Raw genomic sequence first — 21,324 nt, 5'->3', positions numbered from 1 at the left:
AGTTAATGTTCTGTCATGCACTTTAGCCAGCAAACTATTTGTAGGAATTCTGTGAATCTTTCTGCAAATAGAGAATATTTGTTTTATAGGAATAAGTTAGCTCTGCATAAATCTATATTTTATTTTTCTGGCATGGATTTAGCTAGACACTAGCGGGGAGCAGCAGGCGGCGGGAGCTCCCGTCCCGCAGGCTGAGCACCTCCGTGCATTAGTAATGCATGCAGAACCTAGCAATGGTTTACTGAACACTTACTTGACACCACACACGGTACGGAACGCTGACGGAGCTGGTGCAAAGACATCTTTGCCCTCAACAGCCACTGCGAGCAGTGTTTAGTTGCTGGCATTGCACCCGTTTCACAGAGTTTAAGCAGCCTGTGAGCCGAAATGACTTCCTAAATCAGCATCTGACCCGGGATAGAAAGCCAGAATCTTGGCTCTTTTGACGGTCTGAGTCTTGAAAAAAAAAAAAAAAAAATTCTCATCCCAGCCTGTCATGATGAACTCTGGAGTTTCTTTAGCAAAGAGGATGTTGGCTAGTCTGAAACAAAGCAAAATGAATTAAAGCTTAATATTCCTTTACAAATTTTCCTATGTGAACCAGAAATCTGGGCTCCTCTGTAACTGTGAGCATTGCCTTCCCATCCTGTGTGAGTCACATCTGGGCCCACAGGTGTCCGGCCCCCTGCAGCCGCAAGAGTCCTTCCTCAGAAACCTTGCATCCCCACACTGGCCTCTGGGAGCCCATAGTCAGAGTCTGTGGAGATTTACAAGGAAACGGGGACATCCCGAGTCCCAGAAGCCAGTGCAACCTGGAGGTTTTTGAACTGTGGTAAGACACGCATAACAGAATTTTTTTTTTTTTTACTTTAATCATAGCAAACAGAGGTATGTTTGCTTAACATTTTTGATCCGAGGCTATGTTTTTTCTAGCTAATGATGGGTCTTACACTTCGGGCCCATCTGAGAGGCCCAGGTCATGTTAAATCTCTAGGAAAGTTTCTAAGACCGATTTTATCACCTCAGGGGCCCTGCAGAAAGAGAGCCGCTTTAGACAGGTCCTTTATTTTATTTTATTGTAATGGTGATAAATACCACCTTTACAATTTTTAAGTGTGCAGTGGCATTAAGTACACTCACAAGGTTGTGTGAGGGAGTTCGGAATGAATCACCCTGGAAGCGTCCCTTGGGCATGCAGATTATCTTGAGCTGAAAACCATCAAGGATCATAAGACTCGGGAAGAAACTTTAACCTTCTCCCTAAATGTCTAAGAGAATTTAGTTGGAAGACGTGCTCCAGGACAGGAGTTATCGCCATAGATAACTATAGTATAATATGAACGAGGGGTAGTAGACTGGGAGGAAAAGTTTTAGCAGTGTATTTGTTAAAATTCCTCTGTGTCCCATTGTTTCTGAATAGCCCAGAAAACACGGGTTTACCAAACATTCACACCTTTTCATCTTCCTGTACATTGCTTTCCTTCTCTTGGAAATCCCAGACCTCAAACCCCTCCTTAGTTCAGTAAATGAACTTTCAGTAAAGTAAATGAACCTTAGTTCATTTACAGTTTACTTTGCCTGTCTTTGGAATTTCATATTTTTGTGGATTCCCCAAACTTAGGAAATTAAATGTTATCGTCTCCAGTTAATCTTTCTTTTGTCAATTGAATTCTTCCGCCTGCTGGAAGAACCTTGAAGTGTAGAGCAGTCTTTCCTTCCCGCTTGTGCAACCATCACCACCATCTCCAGAACTTTTAATCTTCCCAAACTAAAACTCTGCGCCCATTAAACACTCACACCCAAATATTCTGACACCAACCAGCACTCTGGTCCCAATTCCAGTGTGGGGGCTTTTTCCTCACACCACACAGTTCTGATACCAACTGCATGTCTTATAATTCGGTACTGACACTATATGGCATCAGATCACAGACAGAGCTCAGGGCTTAGCCTTACAAGACCCATTCCCCCCTTCAGATGCCCAATGCTGCAAATCCAGGTTGTCACCTGGGCTCCTAACCAAATGATTCCCTTGACCCCTCCTCAGTTTTGATTAATTTGCTGTAGTAGCTCACAGAACTCAGGGAAACATTCACTTACCAGATTATCAAGTCATTATAAAAGGATATAATTTAGGAATAGTCAGATGAAAGAGATGCATAAAGCAAGAAATGCGGGAAGCTTGTGGAGTTCACCATGCTCCCCAAACTGCCATATGTTCACCCACCCAGAACTTCTCTCAGCCCACTCCTCTTTGGGTTTTCATGGAGATTTCATTATATAAGCACATCTCATTAAATCACTGGCCATTGGTAATTGATTTAATCTCCAGCCTCACTCTCCTCCTGGAGGCTGTGGGGGCCGGGGTAGAGCTAAAATTTCCTACCCTCCAATCACATGGTTGGTTCTCCTGAAAATCAGCCCCCATCTTTAGGTGCTTTCTGATAGTCACTTCATTAACGTGACTAAAGACACCTTGATGACAGGCTCATTGCTTAGGAAATGCCAAGGGTTTAGGAGCTCTATGCTCCTACAGAGAAGACCCAATGCACATTTTTTATGTAAATTACAGTATCACAGTTTATAGAAAGAACCCTTCTTTCCCCCACCCCTGGCAAACACCATCCTACTTTCTTTCTCTATGAATTGTATCTGACTACTCTAGGTACTTCATTTAAGTGGAATCCTGCAATATTTGTCCTTGTGTGATTGGCTTATTTCATTTAGCATAATGTCCTCAAGGTTCATCCAGACTGTTGCATGGGTAAGTATCTCTTTCCGGTTTAAGGCTCAATAATACTCTACTGTATGTGTATACCACATTTTGTTTATTCATTTACTCATCGATGGGCATGGTGTTGTTGCTTCTACCTTTTGATACTTCTATGAACATGAGTATACAAAGCCTTGAATTTTTAAAGGAGGCTTTTATTCACACTTTGCAAGCTTCAGAAAAGTTTAGTTGTCTAATATCAAAGACAGATTTTTATTTTTTAAGATTCAGAATCTCGGGGCACCTGGGTGGCTCAGTGGGTTAAAGCCTCTGCTTTCAGCTCAGGTCACGATCCCAGGGTCCTGGGATCTAGCCCCACATCAGGCTCTCTGCTCAGCGGGGAGCCTGCTTCCCCTCCTCTCTCTCTGCCTGCCTCTCTGCCTACTTGTGATCTCTGTCTGTCAAATAAGTAAATAAAATCTTTAAAAAAAAAGATTCAGAATCTTTTGGCAGGATGAGTCAACAGGGCAGAAAAGGAAGATCAGAAATCTAAGAGAATCAGAAGCAACAATTCCCTGGAATCCAAATAATGATTTTGCTTTCTCCTCTTTTGATGAGGAAAGGATGTTAATCACCTCCAATGTTAAAGAATGAGCACCAATTTGGAAGAGGGCAGAAAAAATGCTTTTGGGATGTGCTATTTAAGAATTCATTGTTGACGTTAGCAAGAACCATTTTATCCTATTAATTATAGAGACAGATGCAGATTGCAAAGGTTGAAAGAGGTTTGGTGGGGATTTGGAAACAGTGAGAAGTAGTGAACTTCTCTTTTGAGAAGTTCAAGGTGCACAAGGAAGAGAAAGCCAGGTACTGGCCACACAGTTGACTCATAGTGAGAGGTAACTAATGTTATTTGAGTTCTAAACATCATCTAGTTTAATCATCAAAGCAATCCTCTTATGATGGCTTCTGTTTCATTCATTTTCAAATGAAGAATCTGAGCATCAAAAGGGTTAAGTAACTTGTTAAGTAAACAAGATTAGAACCCAAGACCCTCTGACTCCAGGTATTGTGACATAGGCCTGAAGGAGCCAAACAAAGGTCACTTGTTTCAGGATGGGGAGATGAAAGATGATTATAGACTTCAGGGAGCAAGTCCTCTGTTGTGTCCATTTCATGCACACCCTCTGACTACCTCCTGTATTCACTCATCTGGTCTCCTGATATCCTGACTCTTGACACTCCTTCACACCTCCCAGAACAGAAGTACATCAACTCTCCCACCTTTTCCCTGTGTCTCCCTCCATCCCTCTTCTTTCTTCCCAGGATATATTGCAGTCAGCCTTCCTAAACACTTCCCTGCTGGCACCTTCTCTCCTACCTCCCTTGTTTAGTCTCGCTTGCTTGACAAACCCACGCCGTGAGTGGCTAGACAAAAATGTATACCTATACTCATGACAGCAAGTCCCATGTGGACCATTACAAGTGAAGAGCAATCATGCCACTTCTTTCCTCCATTCAATCCCCTACTGGTTTGGGTGACTCACACACATCTCTTCCCCATGCTTATTTTTGGCTGAAGACCTTTCTTCCTATTCCACCAAGATTAAATTTAACAACGTAGATAACGTTTGTGACTTTGATATGACTTCCTGTAGAGTACTGAGATAAAGTTGAATCACAGTGGGTTTAAGAGAGAACAGAAGAAGACGAATTGGAGACAGTAGGTATAGACAAATCTTTCCTGGAGGTCTGTGACAAAGCCAAGGAGCAAAGGTTGGAAAGGGAAAGGGGACAAGGAGACAGTAGGTATAGACAAATCTTTCCTGGAGGTCTGTGACAAAGCCCAAGGAGCAAAGGTTGGAAAGGGAAAGGGGACAAGGTAATTCGTCTGAGTGCTGGCAGTATGGTAGTGCATAAAATCCTGCTGCCAATACTTCCAACCCACAGACTCCTCACTCTTGGGCCTATTCCAGTCTTCCCAAAGGAGACCCTGGAAGGAGGAGGTAAGAATTGGAAGAAAGATCTCCAGAAATACGGGATTTCCTTCCCAACTATAAGCAATACTTCAGTTCCACTCATTTGTCCACAAAAGGAAGGCTTCACAGAGGGATCCTGGATTATCCTGGACACATCATTTTGTTGTTAAATAAACCAGAGTCGGAATGAATCTCTACTCCCCTTCACCTCTGTGTTCTTTAGCTTGTTTGGGGCATGATCTCTCTGGACTGGTTCAAACTCAAAGCCAGGTGTGGCTTGGATTTTTTTGGTTTTAGTGGGTGGGTAATTAAAATGATGTTTAGTCTTTAGCAGTGAATATATGTTGCTATTCTACTCCCGAGGATGAATCACGACTCAGAATTGACCATGACGTTGAAAGCAGTTCCAAACTTATTCTGATATTCCCCAACACTTTGGGGAGGAGTATTTGGATGAGGAAAGGCATACTTTGCATGGTAGATCCTTTTCGACCATCACTCCCGGGATCATGGAGAAGCGCATGAGTGAAGGTGGCAAGAAATTGGGACAGAAGTAGTTGGGAAAATGAGAAGAGGACTCAGTGTCAGGTTAAGATGATGGGACTTTATTTTAAGGTAAGATAAGAGCATAAAACCATTTTAAGGAGGGAAGTGCCACGATCAGAGCTTAGTTATAAAGATTGCTCTTAAGATATGCCTTGGGAGTGGTAAAGGACAAAGTGAGATGATCAGATTTTCCTTTTAGAAAGAATCACTTGTCTAAAAGTCTAAAAGGAGCTAAAGGAGGCCTAGAGGTATCTAAGGAGGGTGCCAATGTAAGGTTTTCAGTAGAAGAGTGACAAGATGAAATATGCATTTTAAAAGAATCACTACTTTAAAGAAGCTTAAAAAGGTATAAACAGATAGGTGGGCAGCCAGAGGAAACTCGCAATCAGAGTAAGAGCCAAGGCCTCCACCATGTCTTCCATCCGCTTCATCTGCCAGGGCTGTGGGCAGCCCATAAAGTTGGATCAGTTCATGGGGACCTTGGATCCTGAGACCACCCAAGAATCTGCAGCATCCACATTCACCTCAGCTCAGCAGGAGCCAGGAGAAACCCTGGAGCACGGCCCTCCTGCCAAGGCAGAGACAGACAGTGAAAAGCTGCAGGATGGTGCCTCCTGTTCTACCCACCCTGGTGATGGCAAGATGTCAAAGGACAGTTCTAACAAGTTCATCTTGCTTGGAAAGTTTGACTCTGGAAGAACACTCACTAACATCCAGAAGACTATTAGGGACATTTTTGACATCCTCACTGGTGAAAAAGATATGGACCACCCACTTTGTGAGGACTGTACTGACAAACTTTTAGAGCAGATAGACACCCAACTCGTTATTGTAGAATCCGAGAACCAGAGCTACAAATATTGGACGGGGAGGATAGGTGAGGAGGAGACAAAGACCCTGCAGGAGGAACTGGAGAGCCTGGAGCTGGAGGAGGCGAGGCTGATCCGGGAGCTGAAGGAGGTGGAGAACAACCAAGAAAGAATAGCAGAAGATCTTGAGGCAGCCCGGGCAGAGACCAAGATGCTGGACCAGCAGGACGAGCAGTACTGGAGGGACTACAGTTACTTGCAATGGCAGCAGCTGGAGCTGCAGGATGAGCTGGAGAGCATGAAGAACCAGCTGAGACACGCCCAGATCCAGTGGGGCCGGCTGAAGAAGACCAGTGTCTTTAGTGCCACCTTTGAGATCAGGCATGATGGTCCTGTGGGCATCATCAACAGCTTCAGATTGGGCTGCCTCCCCACCACCCCTGTGAGCTGGAAGGAGATTAACATGGCCTGGGGCCAGACAGCCTTGCTGCTCCTTGCCCTGTCCAATAAGATTGGGCTGGAGTTTCAGAGGTATCGACTCACCCCCCTCGGAAACCGGTCCTATCTGAAGTCTTTAACAGATGACCCCGTTCAGCTGCCATTGTTCTGTATCGCAGGACAGAGAACTTGCTCACGAGTCAAATTTGACCAGGCAATGATGGCTTTTTTGGACTGCATGCAGCAGTTCAAAGAAGAGGCTGAGAAAGCCAAGTGGGGTCTTTACCTGCCCTACAGGATTCATGTGGAGAGTGGCCTAATGGAAGACTCTGGAAGCAGCGGTGAGTTCTATTCAATCAAGACCCACTTGAACTCAGAGGAGCAGTGGACTAAGGCACTCAAGCTCATGCTTATAAATTTTAAGTGTAGTCTCGCTTGGATCTCTTTGAGATACCAAGAATAACTTGTTCTTTTATGAGGAAGAGGGAGGTTTTTTTTTTTTGCTTCAAAATATTTTATTTGAGAAAAATATCAGAAATTGTAAAATTGAAAGATATAACATGCTTATAATTTTAAAGATAAGTGGCAACCCAAGCATTAATTGTTCAGAGCAAACCAAAAGCCATTACTATTTTTCCCTGCATGTCTTTGTCCTCCCTTCCTTGTACTTTCCTGTTCCCTCCTTCCCCACCTCAACAAATATCCAAAATGGCAGCAAAGATTGAATTACAAGATGACCAGATTAGATGTGTTACTAGTACAAAAAAAGGATCAAGGTTTGCTGAGGGAAAGCACGAGGGTGGGGCTGAGGGAAGGGGGTGGTGAGGAGAAAGCTGGAGTCTTCATAATGGTATTTGGGCCACTAATGTGTGTAGAGGGACTTTCGCAGGGAGGGTGGATATTCAAAGATACTATGTTTTTTGCAGCAGTGTGTAATATAAACCCCTCCTTCCTCCCTGAAGAGCTTTCAGTAAAATTCTATATGTTCTTCAGTGATTTAAAGGTGAGAAGTGTGTCATATTGGGTTGTGCACTTATGTTGAGACTGACCTGGTCGGGGTGTGGCCAAAGAGGACTGGTAACATCTTGGCTGATAGGTCAATCCAGTCATCAGTTGAGAGTCATCAGGTGAACCCTTACAGAGACCTGAAGATTTAAAAGAAGTCAGCAAGGGCGGGGGTGTCTAGGTGGCTCAGATGGTTAAATGTCTGCCTTTGGCTCATGATTCCAGGGTCCTGGGATTGAGCCCCGTGTTGGACTCCCTGCTTAGCAGAGAGTCTACGTCTCCCTCTGCCCCTGCCCCCGACTCATGCTCTTGCAAGTTTGCTTGATTGCTTTCAAATAAAACCTTCAAAAAAAATAAAGTTTCGGCCGGAGAACTTTTTAAACATGCAAATTGTAGGGGTGCCTGGGTGGCTCAGTGGGTTAAAGTCTCTGCCTTCAGCTCAGGTCATGATCCCAGGGTCCTGGGATGGAGCCCCAAGTCGGGCTCTCTGCGAGGCAGGGAGCCTGCTTCCCTTCTTCTCTCTCTGCTTGCCTCTCTGCCTACTTGTGATCTCTATCTGTCAAATAAATAAATAAAATCTTTTAATTAAAAAAAATGCAAATTGTAGGGGTGCCTGGGTGGGATACCACATAGGCACCAAGATGTTACAGAGGAATATTTAATTATGTAACATTTAGTGGCAGTGCTTGTATTAAGTAAAAAGTTTAAGAAGAATCTGAAGACAGTGGAGAAAAATGTGTGGTTATGGTATGTGAGAGGAGAACTCTCAGAAGCGCGGATACTGGGCCTGTGGTCAAGGATGACAAATGCAAGGCCTGGCTGGATGTCCTGCCCTCATGTACATGGCCAGTGGAGGTCAAGGTTTCCACTGGTGTCAAGAGTGTCCGAGTTTCGCTTATACCTTCTTTGTTCCATTGCTCTAATGAGAAGCTGCTGAGAAGGTGGTCTGGGACATCGGATTAGAATTCACTAGAGAGTGAGGTCATTTGGGTCCCAGAGATTTACCACCCACAGGACAGTTGATGCTTAGAGCTCTGGGGCTTTGTAGAAAAGTCAAAGAGGTCTGATGCCACTTGAAAGAAAAAACCTTTCACTGGAGCTTTCTTCATGTGCTTCAGTGAAAGCTGGTTGAATCCTTGATAGAATCATGGTGACTTCCAGTGACCAGTTCTATCTGTGGCTATATAGGAGAGCTTGGGCCAGCTTCTAGACAGTGGTCTTAGAGCCGATCTCACTACAGGGATCTAGACAGGGGTTGGAGTCCTTTGATAGGGCTAGAAGCCATGGCTAGTCTACAGATTTGAACAGTAGAGCGGAATAGAGTTCTCAGTATAGGTGATCCTAGGACAGACATTTTAACTCAGAAGAGACTCCAATTTCCTTAGCTAGAGCCAAGACAATAACAAAGGATGGCCTGGCACACATCCTTCCAAAGGGGTCAAGGGCTTTATAGCTCCAACCAGTTCCAACCTAGAATCCTAGGTCCCTGCATCAAGACTTCCAACTTTTCAGGAGAACCTAGGTATCTGGATTTTAATAAGAAATCCTTTAGTTTCTAAGTCACAGTATCTAATTAAAATATTTGAAAACACTTTGGGTCAAAGGAAATAGTTTTGGGACCACATGTGGCCTAAGGCCATTAATTTCTGGCTTATTTCACATGGTTAGCCTGAGAAGTAAGGAGATAAAGTTTATGAAAGACTTTTGTCAGTGAAAAAAATCCTATAAGAACAAAAAAAAATTTTTTTTGAGAAGTTTAATTGGAATAACAAACGACTTCTGTTTCTTAGAAGTAGAGAACTGGGGTATTGGATCTTTGTAATGCTCGAGTTTTAGTCAGCAACTTGCAGTAAGTAAGATAAAACACAGCTTCCAGATCTTTAAAGATTTGTCTTAAAGAAGAGGTTATTATCAGGCATCAGAGAGAGAGAGGGGAGAGGGAGAGGGGGAGGGGGAGACAGAATCCCAAGCAGCCTCCATGGCCAATGCAGAGTTCAGTGCCGGGCTCCACGCCAAGCTCGACACAGGGCTCGATCTCACGACCCTGAGATCATGACCTGGGCCAAAATCAAGAGTTAGATGCTTAACTGACTGAACCACTCAGGCACCCCTATCATAGTTCTGATGATCATTCTATATGCGCTGATTTGCGAATCTTCTATTTCATCACTCCATTTCAAATGTCATTTTATACCTACATAACCTCAATATTGTAACCATATTAATACAATTATCAGTTATATTTTGGCTTCACCTAAAAAACTCGGAGAAAGAAACTGCCTATTGTCTCAAAAATGTCTTTCACCAATGAGTTCTGTCCATTTTAAGTTCCCTCTTGAGGGGAGGACTGACGTGGAAGGGATAGAGATGAGTGTAAGACTTTCCTGAGTGTATTTTTCATAAGGTTTTAAATTTTGAATGATGCAATTATTTCATATATTCAAAAAAGGTAAAAATACATCAAAGAGAAATAAAAACCAAGTGTAAAACTAATCATATAAGCCTAATATGTCAGGGGTACCTGGGTGGCTCAGTAGGTTAAGCCTCTGCCTTCAGCTCAGGTCATGATCTCAGGTTCTTGGGATCAAGTCCTGCATCAGGTTCTCTGCGCAGTGGGGAGCCTGCTTCCCCCTCTCTCTGCCTGCTCTCTGCCTACTTGTGATCTCTCTCTCTGTCAAATAAATAAAATCTTTTAAAAAATAAGCCTAATATGTCAAATTTTAGCTTCGCAGAGGAAAGGATTAAGTACTTTTGATAACATTAATGTGCATATTTTTAGCTATACTCTAACTAAAAAGTCCTACAGTCAGGTCATGATCTCAGGGTCTTGAAGTCGAGCTCCTCATCGAGCCCTGCCTTTGGGCTCCATGCTCAGCAAGGAATCTGCTTGAGACTCTCTCCTTTCTCTGCCCCTCCTACCCCACTCTATCATGCTGTTTAAAATAAATAAATACATCTTTTTTTTTAAGTACTACAGTTAAATATTAAACATTGCCTTGTAGTTTTATTGGTAGTAGTAACATGATTTATAATTTTTAAAATTATTAGGTATATATAGTAAGATAAAGCTATCAGTATTTGAACTGGAAATATTAGTATGAATTCTTGTGTGTGTGTGTTGTGTGCTTGTTTTCTTAGCTCTGTTTACTAAAAGGGTCTGGAAGCAACAACAAGCCTGTCACCATAAGCGCTCGCCATAACCAGATCTTGGTTTCTAAGTCCCATTGCCCCATGAAAAGGACATTTTTCAGAGAAAAGATGGAGAGTATGATTCATCATTTCCCATGTTGAATTTTAGTCATATCGGTGACCTCAGATCAAGACAAATGAGTGTTTTTCTCCTTCCATTTCTGGTATCACCAAGAATTCACAGATTCTTTTTTGGGAGGCACTGCAGTTCATTACCAGAAGATAAGGGAATATTGTTTAGAGAAAAATGCCACCTCATAAATGTAGAAAGAACAATAGAATAGAAAATAACCATTTTGCAATCCCTGAGGAAATAGTTGACTCAGGAAATCTCTTTAATAATAATCAGAGATGCTAAAGAAGGGTCCTGGCGAGGAAGAGATTTGTGGAGTGCCCAGTGTTGCCCCACAGACTGAGCAGCTCACTGATGTACATTTATAACAGAGAAGTGTGGTGCCACGCTTTACTCTGGTTTTCAAACTTAACATCACTAATCAGGAGATGATCTGATATTATGTGTCTCCTGACAGAATATATTAACCTAACAGTCACACCTGTGAAGTCCTGTTACCTGAAAAGTTTAATGTAAGTCTTACCGAGCCCCTGGACCTATTTTCCAATTTACTGGAACAAACTAAATGCCATTACAAAGAAATAAACAGATTAATCTAGAATGTGAGATTTCCTACGAGACGATTGGACAAGGTTTCAGAAGTTCACTATTTTTTTTTAAAATAGAAGGAGTGGGGCGCCTGGGTGGCTCAGTGGGTTGAGCCGCTGCCTTCGGCTCAGGTCATGATCTCGGGGTCCTGGGATCGAGTCCCGCATCGGGCTCTCTGCTCGGCGGCGAGCCTGCTTCCCTCTCTCTCTCTCTGCCTGCCTCTCTGTCTGCTTGTGGTCTCTCTCTGTCAAGTAAATAAATTAAAAAAAAAAAATAGAAGGAGTGTATTAGATTAACAGAGACAAGCAAGATGTAACAACCAAATAAAATGTGAACTTGGGGAAAGAAGCCCCGTCAGCTGAGCAGGCCTGCCACTAACGGCTAGGCGGTGGAGTTCTCCTGATGAACATAAACAACTTCACAGAACAAAAATCAGGTCGCTCTGTGACCAAGACGGAGCAAGACAAAAACCAGACCACTCTGTAATCCTCTCTAAGGACAGACAAAAACAAGAACACTGTCCAAACCACAAAGATGGCCAAACATCTCCCTTCCTTGCTTTGTTCCTCCTGCTTCTAGAAAAAAAATTACGAAAATCACAGAATTGCCTTTGCTTTTTGTCAGCGCCCAGTCCAGAGCAAAACCACCAGGCCCTGACCCCTTCCTTACCAAAGAGAATTTTCCAGCCTTTCACAGGGCTCTTCCCTACCCCACCGCCCTTGCAAAGAGCCAGCCAATATAGCTTTGTTCAAAGCATGTTCCCACAAAATCTGGAAGCAGGACATCAACAACTCAGACTAGATCTTGGTTTGGAAAAAATAGAAGACAACTGTAAGACATTTTGAGGAAGAATTATGGAAACGCGAATATAGTCTGATATTAGGTAGTATGTAGAAAATCATGAATTTTCTTGGGTGTGATAATGATATTGTCGTGATGTTGGAGAATATAATTTTAATGCATATATTTAGGCTTAGGATGTGTGTTCAGTAGATTTTGAGGTGATTCAGTCAATTAAGAAAATGTATCCATAAAATCGTCGTGGTGAAATGTTGAAACTTGGTCGTGAGTAGGTATGTATTTATCATGTAATTTCTTCAACTTATTTTTTCAATGTGCACTTTTTTGAGATAATTGCTGTATAACATTGTATCAGTTTAAAGCGTACAACATAATGGTTTCATATTTGTATCTGCTGCAAAATGCTGGCCACAGTAAGTGTCATTAACCTCCATTGCCACGCATAGGGAAGCATTTTCTTGGAATGAGAACTTTTTCCTTTTAGCCACTTTTAAAAAAGATTTTATTTATTTATTTGACAGAGAGAGACACAGCGGGAGAGGGAACACATGCAGGGGGAGTGGGAGAGGAAGGAAGAGACTCCCTGCTGAGCAGGGAGCACAATGCAGGGCTCGATCCCAGGACCCTGAGATCATGCATGACCTGAGCCGAAGGCAGACACTTAAGGACTGAGCCACCCAGGCGCCCTACTCTTAGTGACTTTCAAATACACAATACAGTACTATATTCCCATGCTATATATTTCATCCCTAAGACTTATTTATCTGAAAACTGGACGTCTCTATATTTTGATCCCCTTCACCATCCCCACCCCTTTCCCTGCAATCTGTTCTCTGTATCTGAGTTTGGGTTTTATTTTTAGATTGCACATATAAGTGAGATCATATAGCATGCATCTTTCTCTCTCTCACTTATTCTTTCACTTTTTTTTTTAAGATTTTATTTATTTGAGAGAGAGTGAAAGTGAGAGAGATCACAAAGGGAGAGGGAGAAGCAGACTCGCTGCTGAAAGGAACCCTGGGATCATGACTCGAGCCAAAGGCAGAGGCTTAACTGACTGAGCCACCCAGGCACCCCATTCTTTAACTTTTAAAAATAAATTTACAAAAGATACATTTTTATAAACGTTTTTTAATCTTGAAAAATGTCAGATTTAGAAGTTGAGAAAAATTCTCACCTCCCCAGCTCTGCCACTTATAAGCTAAATGAATGGAAACTGGGTTCTCTCTTTAAAGTTTAATTTTCTTTTCTATAAAACACAGATGATAGTACTAGTCTCCTCTAATTGTGAGGATTCAGTGATAATATTTAAAGTGCTCAGTAAAGTGCTTGGCATTTTATTACTGTTATTATTATCATAATTACGAAGATGTAAACATCTTTGTACTTTAATTTGTGAGTATTTATGACTTATACAACTGTTTATACATCATAAATTTCTGGACAGGGAATTTCTGGGACAAAAAATATGAGTTTTTTTAAATTTAAAAAAGTTTCTACCAAATACCATTCCACATGATTATATCTAGACCCACCCTAATGCTTGCAGGGTCCAGAACAGAAGGACAAGTAAAGATGTGCGTATCCTATGTGTAAGTACTTGAATCAAGCTGCGGACTGTTCAGTAAAGTATGTCCCATCCTCCTACCTTGACAAACACACCTTTGTTATTACCTGGAAGTCCAGTTTCAAATTCAGAATTCTTGGACACCTTGAAGTGGTAGGCTAGGATGTTCTGAATGGGTTCATAAACCAGGGGCCACCTTCCCTTTTCCTCCTGACCCTGGTTTGACTCCACAGAGTCAAGGCAGACTTTCCTGTGCTCCATGTGAACACACCAGCTTCAAGCTTCATATCCAAGCTTTATCCGTCACGCTGCAATCAGCCGCCTGTGGGCTACGCCTGCAGGTCAGAGATGCACACACCAGCAGCACAATCCGCCTTTGGGAACATGGTGCAAGGAAGTGAGAGTCCTGTTTAGTTCCTGACATGGGCTCTGGGCCATTTTTGCAGAGAAGTGCAGGGCCCTAGATGTCTGCAGAAAGATCTAGAAGGGGTGGGGTGTGGGCTCCAGGTGAGTCTGCTGTCTTCTGCTATGGAGTATTCCCCACATTCGGGAAGTCTGTAGCAGATCAGGGCCTGAATGGGGTCCTCTGAATTACAAAGAAGCTTCTCTTGCTCCTGTTGAAGGGGATTTAACCAGCTTATATTCCCACTGAAGGTGTCAGTTTCATCACAGCGTCATTAACACTGGATAATATCAAGCTTTAAAAATATTTACCTATCCAGTACATGAATAAAATCTCAGTGTTTCAACTTGAATTTCTATAATCATTGTTAAACATTTTGGTATTTATGGGTCTTTTGGATTTCCTCTTTTGTGAACTAAGACAATCTTAATTTTCTCATTTTTTTTCTATTAAGTTGCAAGATCTTTCTGTATATTAGGGAAATCAGCAGTTTGCCATATGAGTTACACGTATTTTTCTCCTCTGCTTTTCCTTCGATTATAAGTACACGATTGATTATCTGGAAATTTTTATTTTCATTTTTTATGTGGTCAAGACTGGCGGCCTTTCCCTTTATGACTTCTGGGCTTTGTGTCATGGTGGGAAAGTTGGTCTCCATGCCAACATTATCAAATTATTCGCCCACGCTTTGTTTCCCTCATAACAGTTTCGTTGTTTTTACATTAAAATATCTGATCTATCTGGAATTTATTTTACTGTAAGATTTGACTTAGGGCTCATGCTTCCCTTTCATTCCAAATGGCAAGCTCCTTGTCTCAACTGCATTTATTAAATAATCCATCCTTTGGCGCAGATAGCCTGACTTGCACGTGGTATAAACACACCTTAACTCCTTAAGAACACCCCACGGTCTTCAAGGACAAAGACCGCCTTTCTTCTCTCGGACCTGTCTCCACAAATACTTAGGAAAATGGGAGAACTTGCCGGCAGCTACAAAGAAAGTAGTTATTGCAAAGAAGAAATGAAAGAATTGTTATAAAGTTCTTAGTATAGCATTGCTACATATTAAGGTACCACTAGTACTCTTTAGTTTAGGTTTTTTAAAAAAATGTATCTAATGTTATATTAGGACAGTGGTATTAACAATATATTAAAAAGAAGGATGATTGTTGCCTTCTTGGTCAAGACTGTTACTCCTTGCTGGCTTCAGTGCATGAGTCACTCCTTCCCCTCCCCTCCTTCCATCCTCCCCAAATCTCACAGTGGCTCATAAGCCAAATGGCTGCACACCTATTCCCAGCTGACCTCAAATTTTTTTCTCTTTTTCTAATTCACGTGGCTTACCATCAGGATTGAGATATTGTGGGGGAAGAGGGAGTAAAACACAACAGCAAAGGGGTTTTGCTTGTTCGTTTTGCTTTTGTTATAACTATAATAATGAAGAAAAAGGCTTTTTCAAACCTGAGTTGATTTCATATCTGCAAACACGGAATCCTGGCAGTCTCAGTTCCCCCAGGTCTGCCCCCTGCTCTGTCTCTGTGTGCTGGTCCTGAGGCCTGTGGAGATTCTGAGCAGGGACGGCCACTTCACTGGGACACGGCTTCTGTCTGTTTGCCACCAACCTCCCCCAGCTCAGAGCTTCTCAAGGCAGATGGATTGAGTCCTGTGAGCTCAGGTCTAGTGTCTGGACAATTCTGGGCAGTTATGACCACTCTGTTTCCCTTCCACCCATAGGAGAAGCGCTCTTATTACGGTGGGTCTGTGTCCATTCTGCCTGAGTTCTGCTAAAACCAATTCAACAGAATGATTCAAGCAAATAACCTTGGCCAGCCTTGCTCCTGATGGCTGAGGTGTCCTGGGAAGAGCCTGGTCTTTGTAATCAGACAGATCTGATTCCAAAAGATAGGCCCGGTACTGGGGGCCTAGGAGAGTCACTTAATCTCTGTGTGGGATTTCCTCATCTATAAAACCGGATCATGTGATATGGAAAGATCCACAGGCAAATGGGCAAGACCAGTGATCTGTAGCATAGCGATCCGATCGGGAAATGAGAAGGTCCCAAGAGAGCTCCCCAGGAATAAAGACCTCCCAACGATGTCACTGGCAAGACTGCCCCTCTACAGTGGGCTCTTTTCTCTTGGACTCTACCTCTGCTCACTTGGACACAGGGGCAACCCTGCACCTGCATCAGCGGGCTACGGAGAGGATTCAATGAAATAATCCCAGTAAAGCACTTAGAATCAGCCTGGTACCTGGGGACGATCTAGTCATATCACTAGTGTTTCTTTCTTTCTTTTTAATCTATCTTTACATCTTAGATGATGGAATCAACATGTCTAAAAACGTCAAAGGGGAGGGCACCTGGGTGGCTCAGTCAGCTAAGCGGCTGCCTTCAGCTCAGGTCATGATCCCAGGGACCTGGGATCGAGTCCCACTTCAGGCTCCCTGCTCGGTGGGGTGCCTGCTTCTCCCTCTCCCTCTGCTCCCCTGCCCCTGCTCTTGCGCTTGTTCTCTACCTCAAATAAATACACAAAATCTTTTTAAAAAATTACCCTATTTCTAGGAGGCCTGGAGTATTTGTACGAGAGTGTGAACATTAGACAAGCACGCATTCGTCGGATAATTGTGAGGATCAGCTCAGGACTAGGCTGACACCTAGGCACGACAGGAGGGGAGATTTTTCTCACAGACTCAGAACCAAGACAGCTGAGGCACAGATAACTACCATGATTTCCGGTTGCTTGGAGGAGTGATGAAGAAGGTGATGTTGTGAAGAGAAAGCTAACTGATCAGGGAGAAGGAGGAGGAACATGGGTATGATGATAGGATGGGTCTCTTTGAGGGAACCAAGGGCAGGGAGGGCACAGCTCAGGAGAAGGTATGGACAAGAGTGTTTGGCTCTTTGGAGAAACAGCAGGAAGGATAATAACAGCATAATTCACCATAAATAGAGTCATGGGTAAATAAAAATAAGTAAAGATAAATCAGTTTTATGGGATATGCTAGGAAGAATGTTAGAAACATGTCCGAGATAGATACATTTTGGAGAAAAGACATTACTGAACAACATACTGTATATAGTATAATTATACTGAAAATATAAATATATATATATGAATGAATATTTTTCATTGGCATGAATATCTCATTTTTTAAAAAGATTTTGTCTATATGACAGAGACAATGAGAGAGGAAACACAAGCAGGGGGAGTGGGAGAGGAAGAAGCAGATTCCCCACTGAGCAGGGAGCCCGATGCAGGGCTTGATCCCAGGACCCTGAGATCATGACCTGAGCTGAAGGCAGAGACGCTTAATGACTAAGACACCCATATGTCCCATGAGCATTTCATTTTTAGTATATGTGCTGCCAAAGCGAGCACGAGCATTTCATTTTTTTTTTAAATTAGAATGTTACAATGAGTTTAGACTATATTACTAATTTTTTAAAATTCTATATGTGTATATAATGTATTTAAAATTCAATGAATTTATTAACTCTTTCCCAAGGACATCTGAAATATGAACAAATTTTGCATGCCCTTTTTGGCAGCTCCTGTATCAGATTAAGAATTCCTGACGCCGAGTTTAGGAAAAGGAGAAAAAAGAATGAGACAAGTCATGTGATGTCAGCTTTGTTTCTGAGCTGTTTTACAGGGTAAATCACAGTGTATGTTTGGGAGTTAAAACTCTTGGGAAGAATTCTTGATGCTGTTAGTTCTGTAGCTTAATATACATGTAATTTGTCTTGTTTTGTCTCTGTGTTCATCAAGCAGCCGTCTGATTATAACCTGGCTTCTTGCGTGAATTAATTTCCTGGGAGGGAATATGCTGAGTGGTCATATTGGTCATTAGATGATCCTTCTTTTCTTTTATTTTTTTTCAAGAATTTATTTGACAGAGAGTGATAGGAGAGAGCACAAGCAGGGGGAACAGCAGAGGGAGAGGGGGAAGCAAGCTCCCTGCTCAGCAGGGATCCTGATCCAGGACTGGATCCCAGGACCCTGAGATCAAGACCTGAGTCAAAGGCAGAGGCTTTCACCCACTGAGCCACCCAGGCGCCCCAGATGGTCCTTCTTTTAAAAAGTGTTCGTTATTATTGGGGTTTCTTGGTGGTCTTGTATGAGTGTAGTGACAAGGAATTGTCCATGAGAGGTAGCTATCCATGAGGGCACAGACAGCTAGAGGCGAGGGTCATGAAGCTGAGGACCAGCTCAGGGACACGGTGTTCTGACCCTTCCAGGCCCCATGGAGCAGCCTGTGGCATCCCGAGCTCCCACAGTATTGCTCGGTCAGCACCCACCTGGACAGACAAGCTGCCCAGTGGTGTTAAGTTTGTCTACCCCTCCTCGGTTATACATCAAAGATCTCTGATCTCAAAGAGTGTATAATATTTTCTGAGAGAATGGATTGTTTGATGGAAACTGGAGAAAAATAAACTACAGTGCAAGGTCAGAAAAATAATGTAAAACTTGATAGAGTCTGTAAATAGTTAAGGAAGTTACAAAGGGCTGATGGGATTATCTGGAGAGATCACATTCCTCAATGGGCTTTCCCGGATTTGATTGCATTTCCTTGGTTTAAAAAATCCTATAAACTGTGTGGGTTTGTTTTCATTTACCTATTACAGGCCGGCCTGGCCTAACAAAATGGGGTCACTTTCCTGTGTTTTAGAGATTTACGGCGGTGTAATAGTTCTGTACAGTGCCTTTCCAGGGCAAGAAGGATGAGAATCTTCTGTCTCCGTCTCATTTACCACAGTATTGACACTTTGACCTGGAGACTCCATTACGGATCTGAAAAAGGAACTTGTTTCGGCTTCCAGAGAGCAGTTCCTAGGAAAGGGGCAGCTACCAGGTGGCTTGGGCCTGTACGTCCACTCACACAATTTCCTGTGTGACCTTGGGCAAAGTATTTAAACTTTTGTTTCCACTTCTGTTCACTGATAAAACGGGGAGCATGATAGTATTTCATAGAGTAGTTGTGGGAATTAAGAAGCAGGATTTCATGATATGTAAAAAGTATGTGAAATTCACATTTTCATAACAAAGTTCTGTGGAACTTTCAATCATTTATGTACAATTTCACACATGCTTTTGGGTAATCTTTCTTCTTTTCATTTCTTTTTTCTTTTCTTTCTTTTCCTCCCTCCCTCCCTCTCTCTTTCTTAAAGAGTGAGCAGGGAGGGGCAGAGGGAGAGAGAATCTTAAGCAGACTCCACGCCCAGCACAGAGCCCAACACAGGGCTCGATCCCACAACCCTGAGATCATGGCCTGAGCTGAAATCAAGAGTCCAACACTTAACTGACTGAGTGCTCCACGTGCCCCTTGGGTGTGTTTTTGTATGTCTTCATGCCGCAGTGGAAGAGTGAGTAGTTAGGACAGAGACTGTATGACCCACAGGTCTAAAGTGTCTGCTCTCTGATCTTGCACAGAAAATGTTTTCTGACTCTGACACTAAATTCAAGCCCCAAACCATTACATTCAACAGACAGAAAATTACTCTTATAAATGTTGAAGTCCATTTTTGTGCTCTTCTTGCTGGAAACCCGTCGTGGAACAGTTTGCAAACCACGTGTTGGTGCTCACATCCTTACGGCGCAGCTGAACACAGTCTGTGGACCGCACCCCGAGCAGCTCTGAGGTAGAAGGCAGCGGAAGGGGACTTGCCACCAGCCGCAGGAGGAGAATTCCAGATCCAGACCCCTGGGCTGACGAGTGTGCAACCACTCCCGGGAAAGAGCTTGGCATGGTCTAGGCTGATGAGTCCATAGTCGTAGGCAACTTTCCTATACGAAGAGATTTGGGGCCTACATGGGTATTTGGAACAAATTAGAATCCTGTGCCAGTGTTTTCGCGTGGAGGGATTTCTGTTAAAACCTGGATTTCTGGTTCTTCGGAGACAATCTGGAGATGAGGCATCAAGGACCGACACAGGTTACTCAGTAACCCGGGGCTGAGAAGCTTCTTCCTGCCGGAAGGGGATTTGTGGTGACTGGCAGGCAACCGGGCCGTGACCGGAAGGGGATTTGTGGTGACTGGCAGGCAACCGGGCCGTGACCGGAAGGGGATTTGTGGTGACTGGCAGGCAACCGGGCCGTGACCGGAAGGGGATTTGTGGTGACTGGCAGGCAACCGGGCCGTGACCCGTTTCACTAGATGACACAGGCCGGGGCGGGGGCAAAGCGAGCGCGGGGCCGGCGGCGGAGCTGTCTGGAGAGGCAGGACCGACGGGCGCTGGGAAGGGCACTGAAGCGCAGGGTTCCGAGTCCGGGAGCAGGTTTGGATATTAAGGTCACCTAAGGTCGGTCTTCGGTTGTGTGGGTGACGGACCGACGGGGGAGCCGCGGGGCAGCTGCGGCGGCCGAAGCCGGGAGAGGTGGCGGCCTGCCCCGGAGATGGGCGGAGGAGACGTATTTCGTGGGAAGAATCAGCAGGACTTGTTGACAGACTGGAGGTGGGGCTGGGAAAAGAGGAAAATCGAAGGTGGAGGATGACATCCAGGTTTCTGACTGGCCCCGCCGGCGGGCTGGGGCGGCCGTTCATGGCGGAGAACCGGCGCGAGGCGGCGGCGGGGAGACGCCGACGCCATCTTGGGCCCCGTGTGGGCCGCTCGTCGCGCTCGGAAGCGAGGCTGCAGCGGGGAGACGCCGGCGCCATCTTGGGCCCCGTGTGGGCCGCTCGTCGCGCTCGGAAGCGAGGCTGCGGGGGCCCAAACCACCACTTTCTGTCGCCTCCTCGTGAGAGACCCTGCGGATACCCACGGTGCACCTTCTCCGCCCCTGAGCCGGGGAATAAACCCAACTTGTCCAACGGTAGGTGTGTTTCCGGTGGCTTTGGCTGGAGCGCATTAGTGCACTCCACATGAAACTATTCCCAAGAAAATGAACCCAAATGGCCAGTCGTAATCATTGTCTCTCACCAAGAAGCCCAGAGCCTTCTCGAAGCAGGATATGGTTGACACTTCCGCAACGGGGGAGCAGTTTACTCAACTCCTTAGGATTTAGCAATACCTGAGAAACAGTTGGCCATACACACGGGAGGATCTTAAAACCCGAAATAGGAGAATGTGAATTGTTTGTGAATGTGAATTGGGGTTGAGGGTGAGGGGAGGGTGTGCGTACAGACTGCAGGGGAGTGGACTGCGCAACTCTAGGGGCGTCCACGTCCACCGAGCCCAGTGAGGACGGAAGCCCCGGGCATCCCGTGGCATCGT

The 21,324-nt window shown here is 44.1% G+C and overlaps 1 protein-coding gene across 1 annotated transcript; it reads left to right on the top strand.

Annotated features, from left to right (window-relative positions):
• The first annotated feature begins 5,649 nt into the window (after window positions 1-5,649).
• On the top strand, window positions 5,650-20,401 carry BECN2 (beclin 2). Its single transcript, XM_045982308.1, has 2 exons — window positions 5,650-6,826; window positions 20,268-20,401. The coding sequence occupies exons 1-2, from the start codon at window positions 5,650-5,652 to the stop codon at window positions 20,399-20,401; spliced, it is 1,311 nt and encodes a 436-aa protein (XP_045838264.1).
• Window positions 20,402-21,324: the final 923 nt, after the last annotated feature.

The sequence above is a fragment of the Meles meles genome, chromosome 17 (assembly GCF_922984935.1).
Source record: "Meles meles chromosome 17, mMelMel3.1 paternal haplotype, whole genome shotgun sequence".
NCBI lineage: Eukaryota > Metazoa > Chordata > Mammalia > Carnivora > Mustelidae > Meles > Meles meles.
Note: the sequence above shows the minus strand (reverse complement) of the source record. Positions and strands in the feature narration are given on the sequence as shown.

Coding starts and splice junctions, on each gene's coding strand:
- BECN2 (XM_045982308.1), top strand. CDS start 5,650: ATGTCTTCCATCCGCTTCATCTGCCAGGGCTGTGGGCAGCCCATAAAG. Junction 6,827..20,267: donor GGAAGACTCTGGAAGCAGCG/GTGAGTTCTATT, acceptor CCGTTTCACTAG/ATGACACAGGCCGGGGCGGG.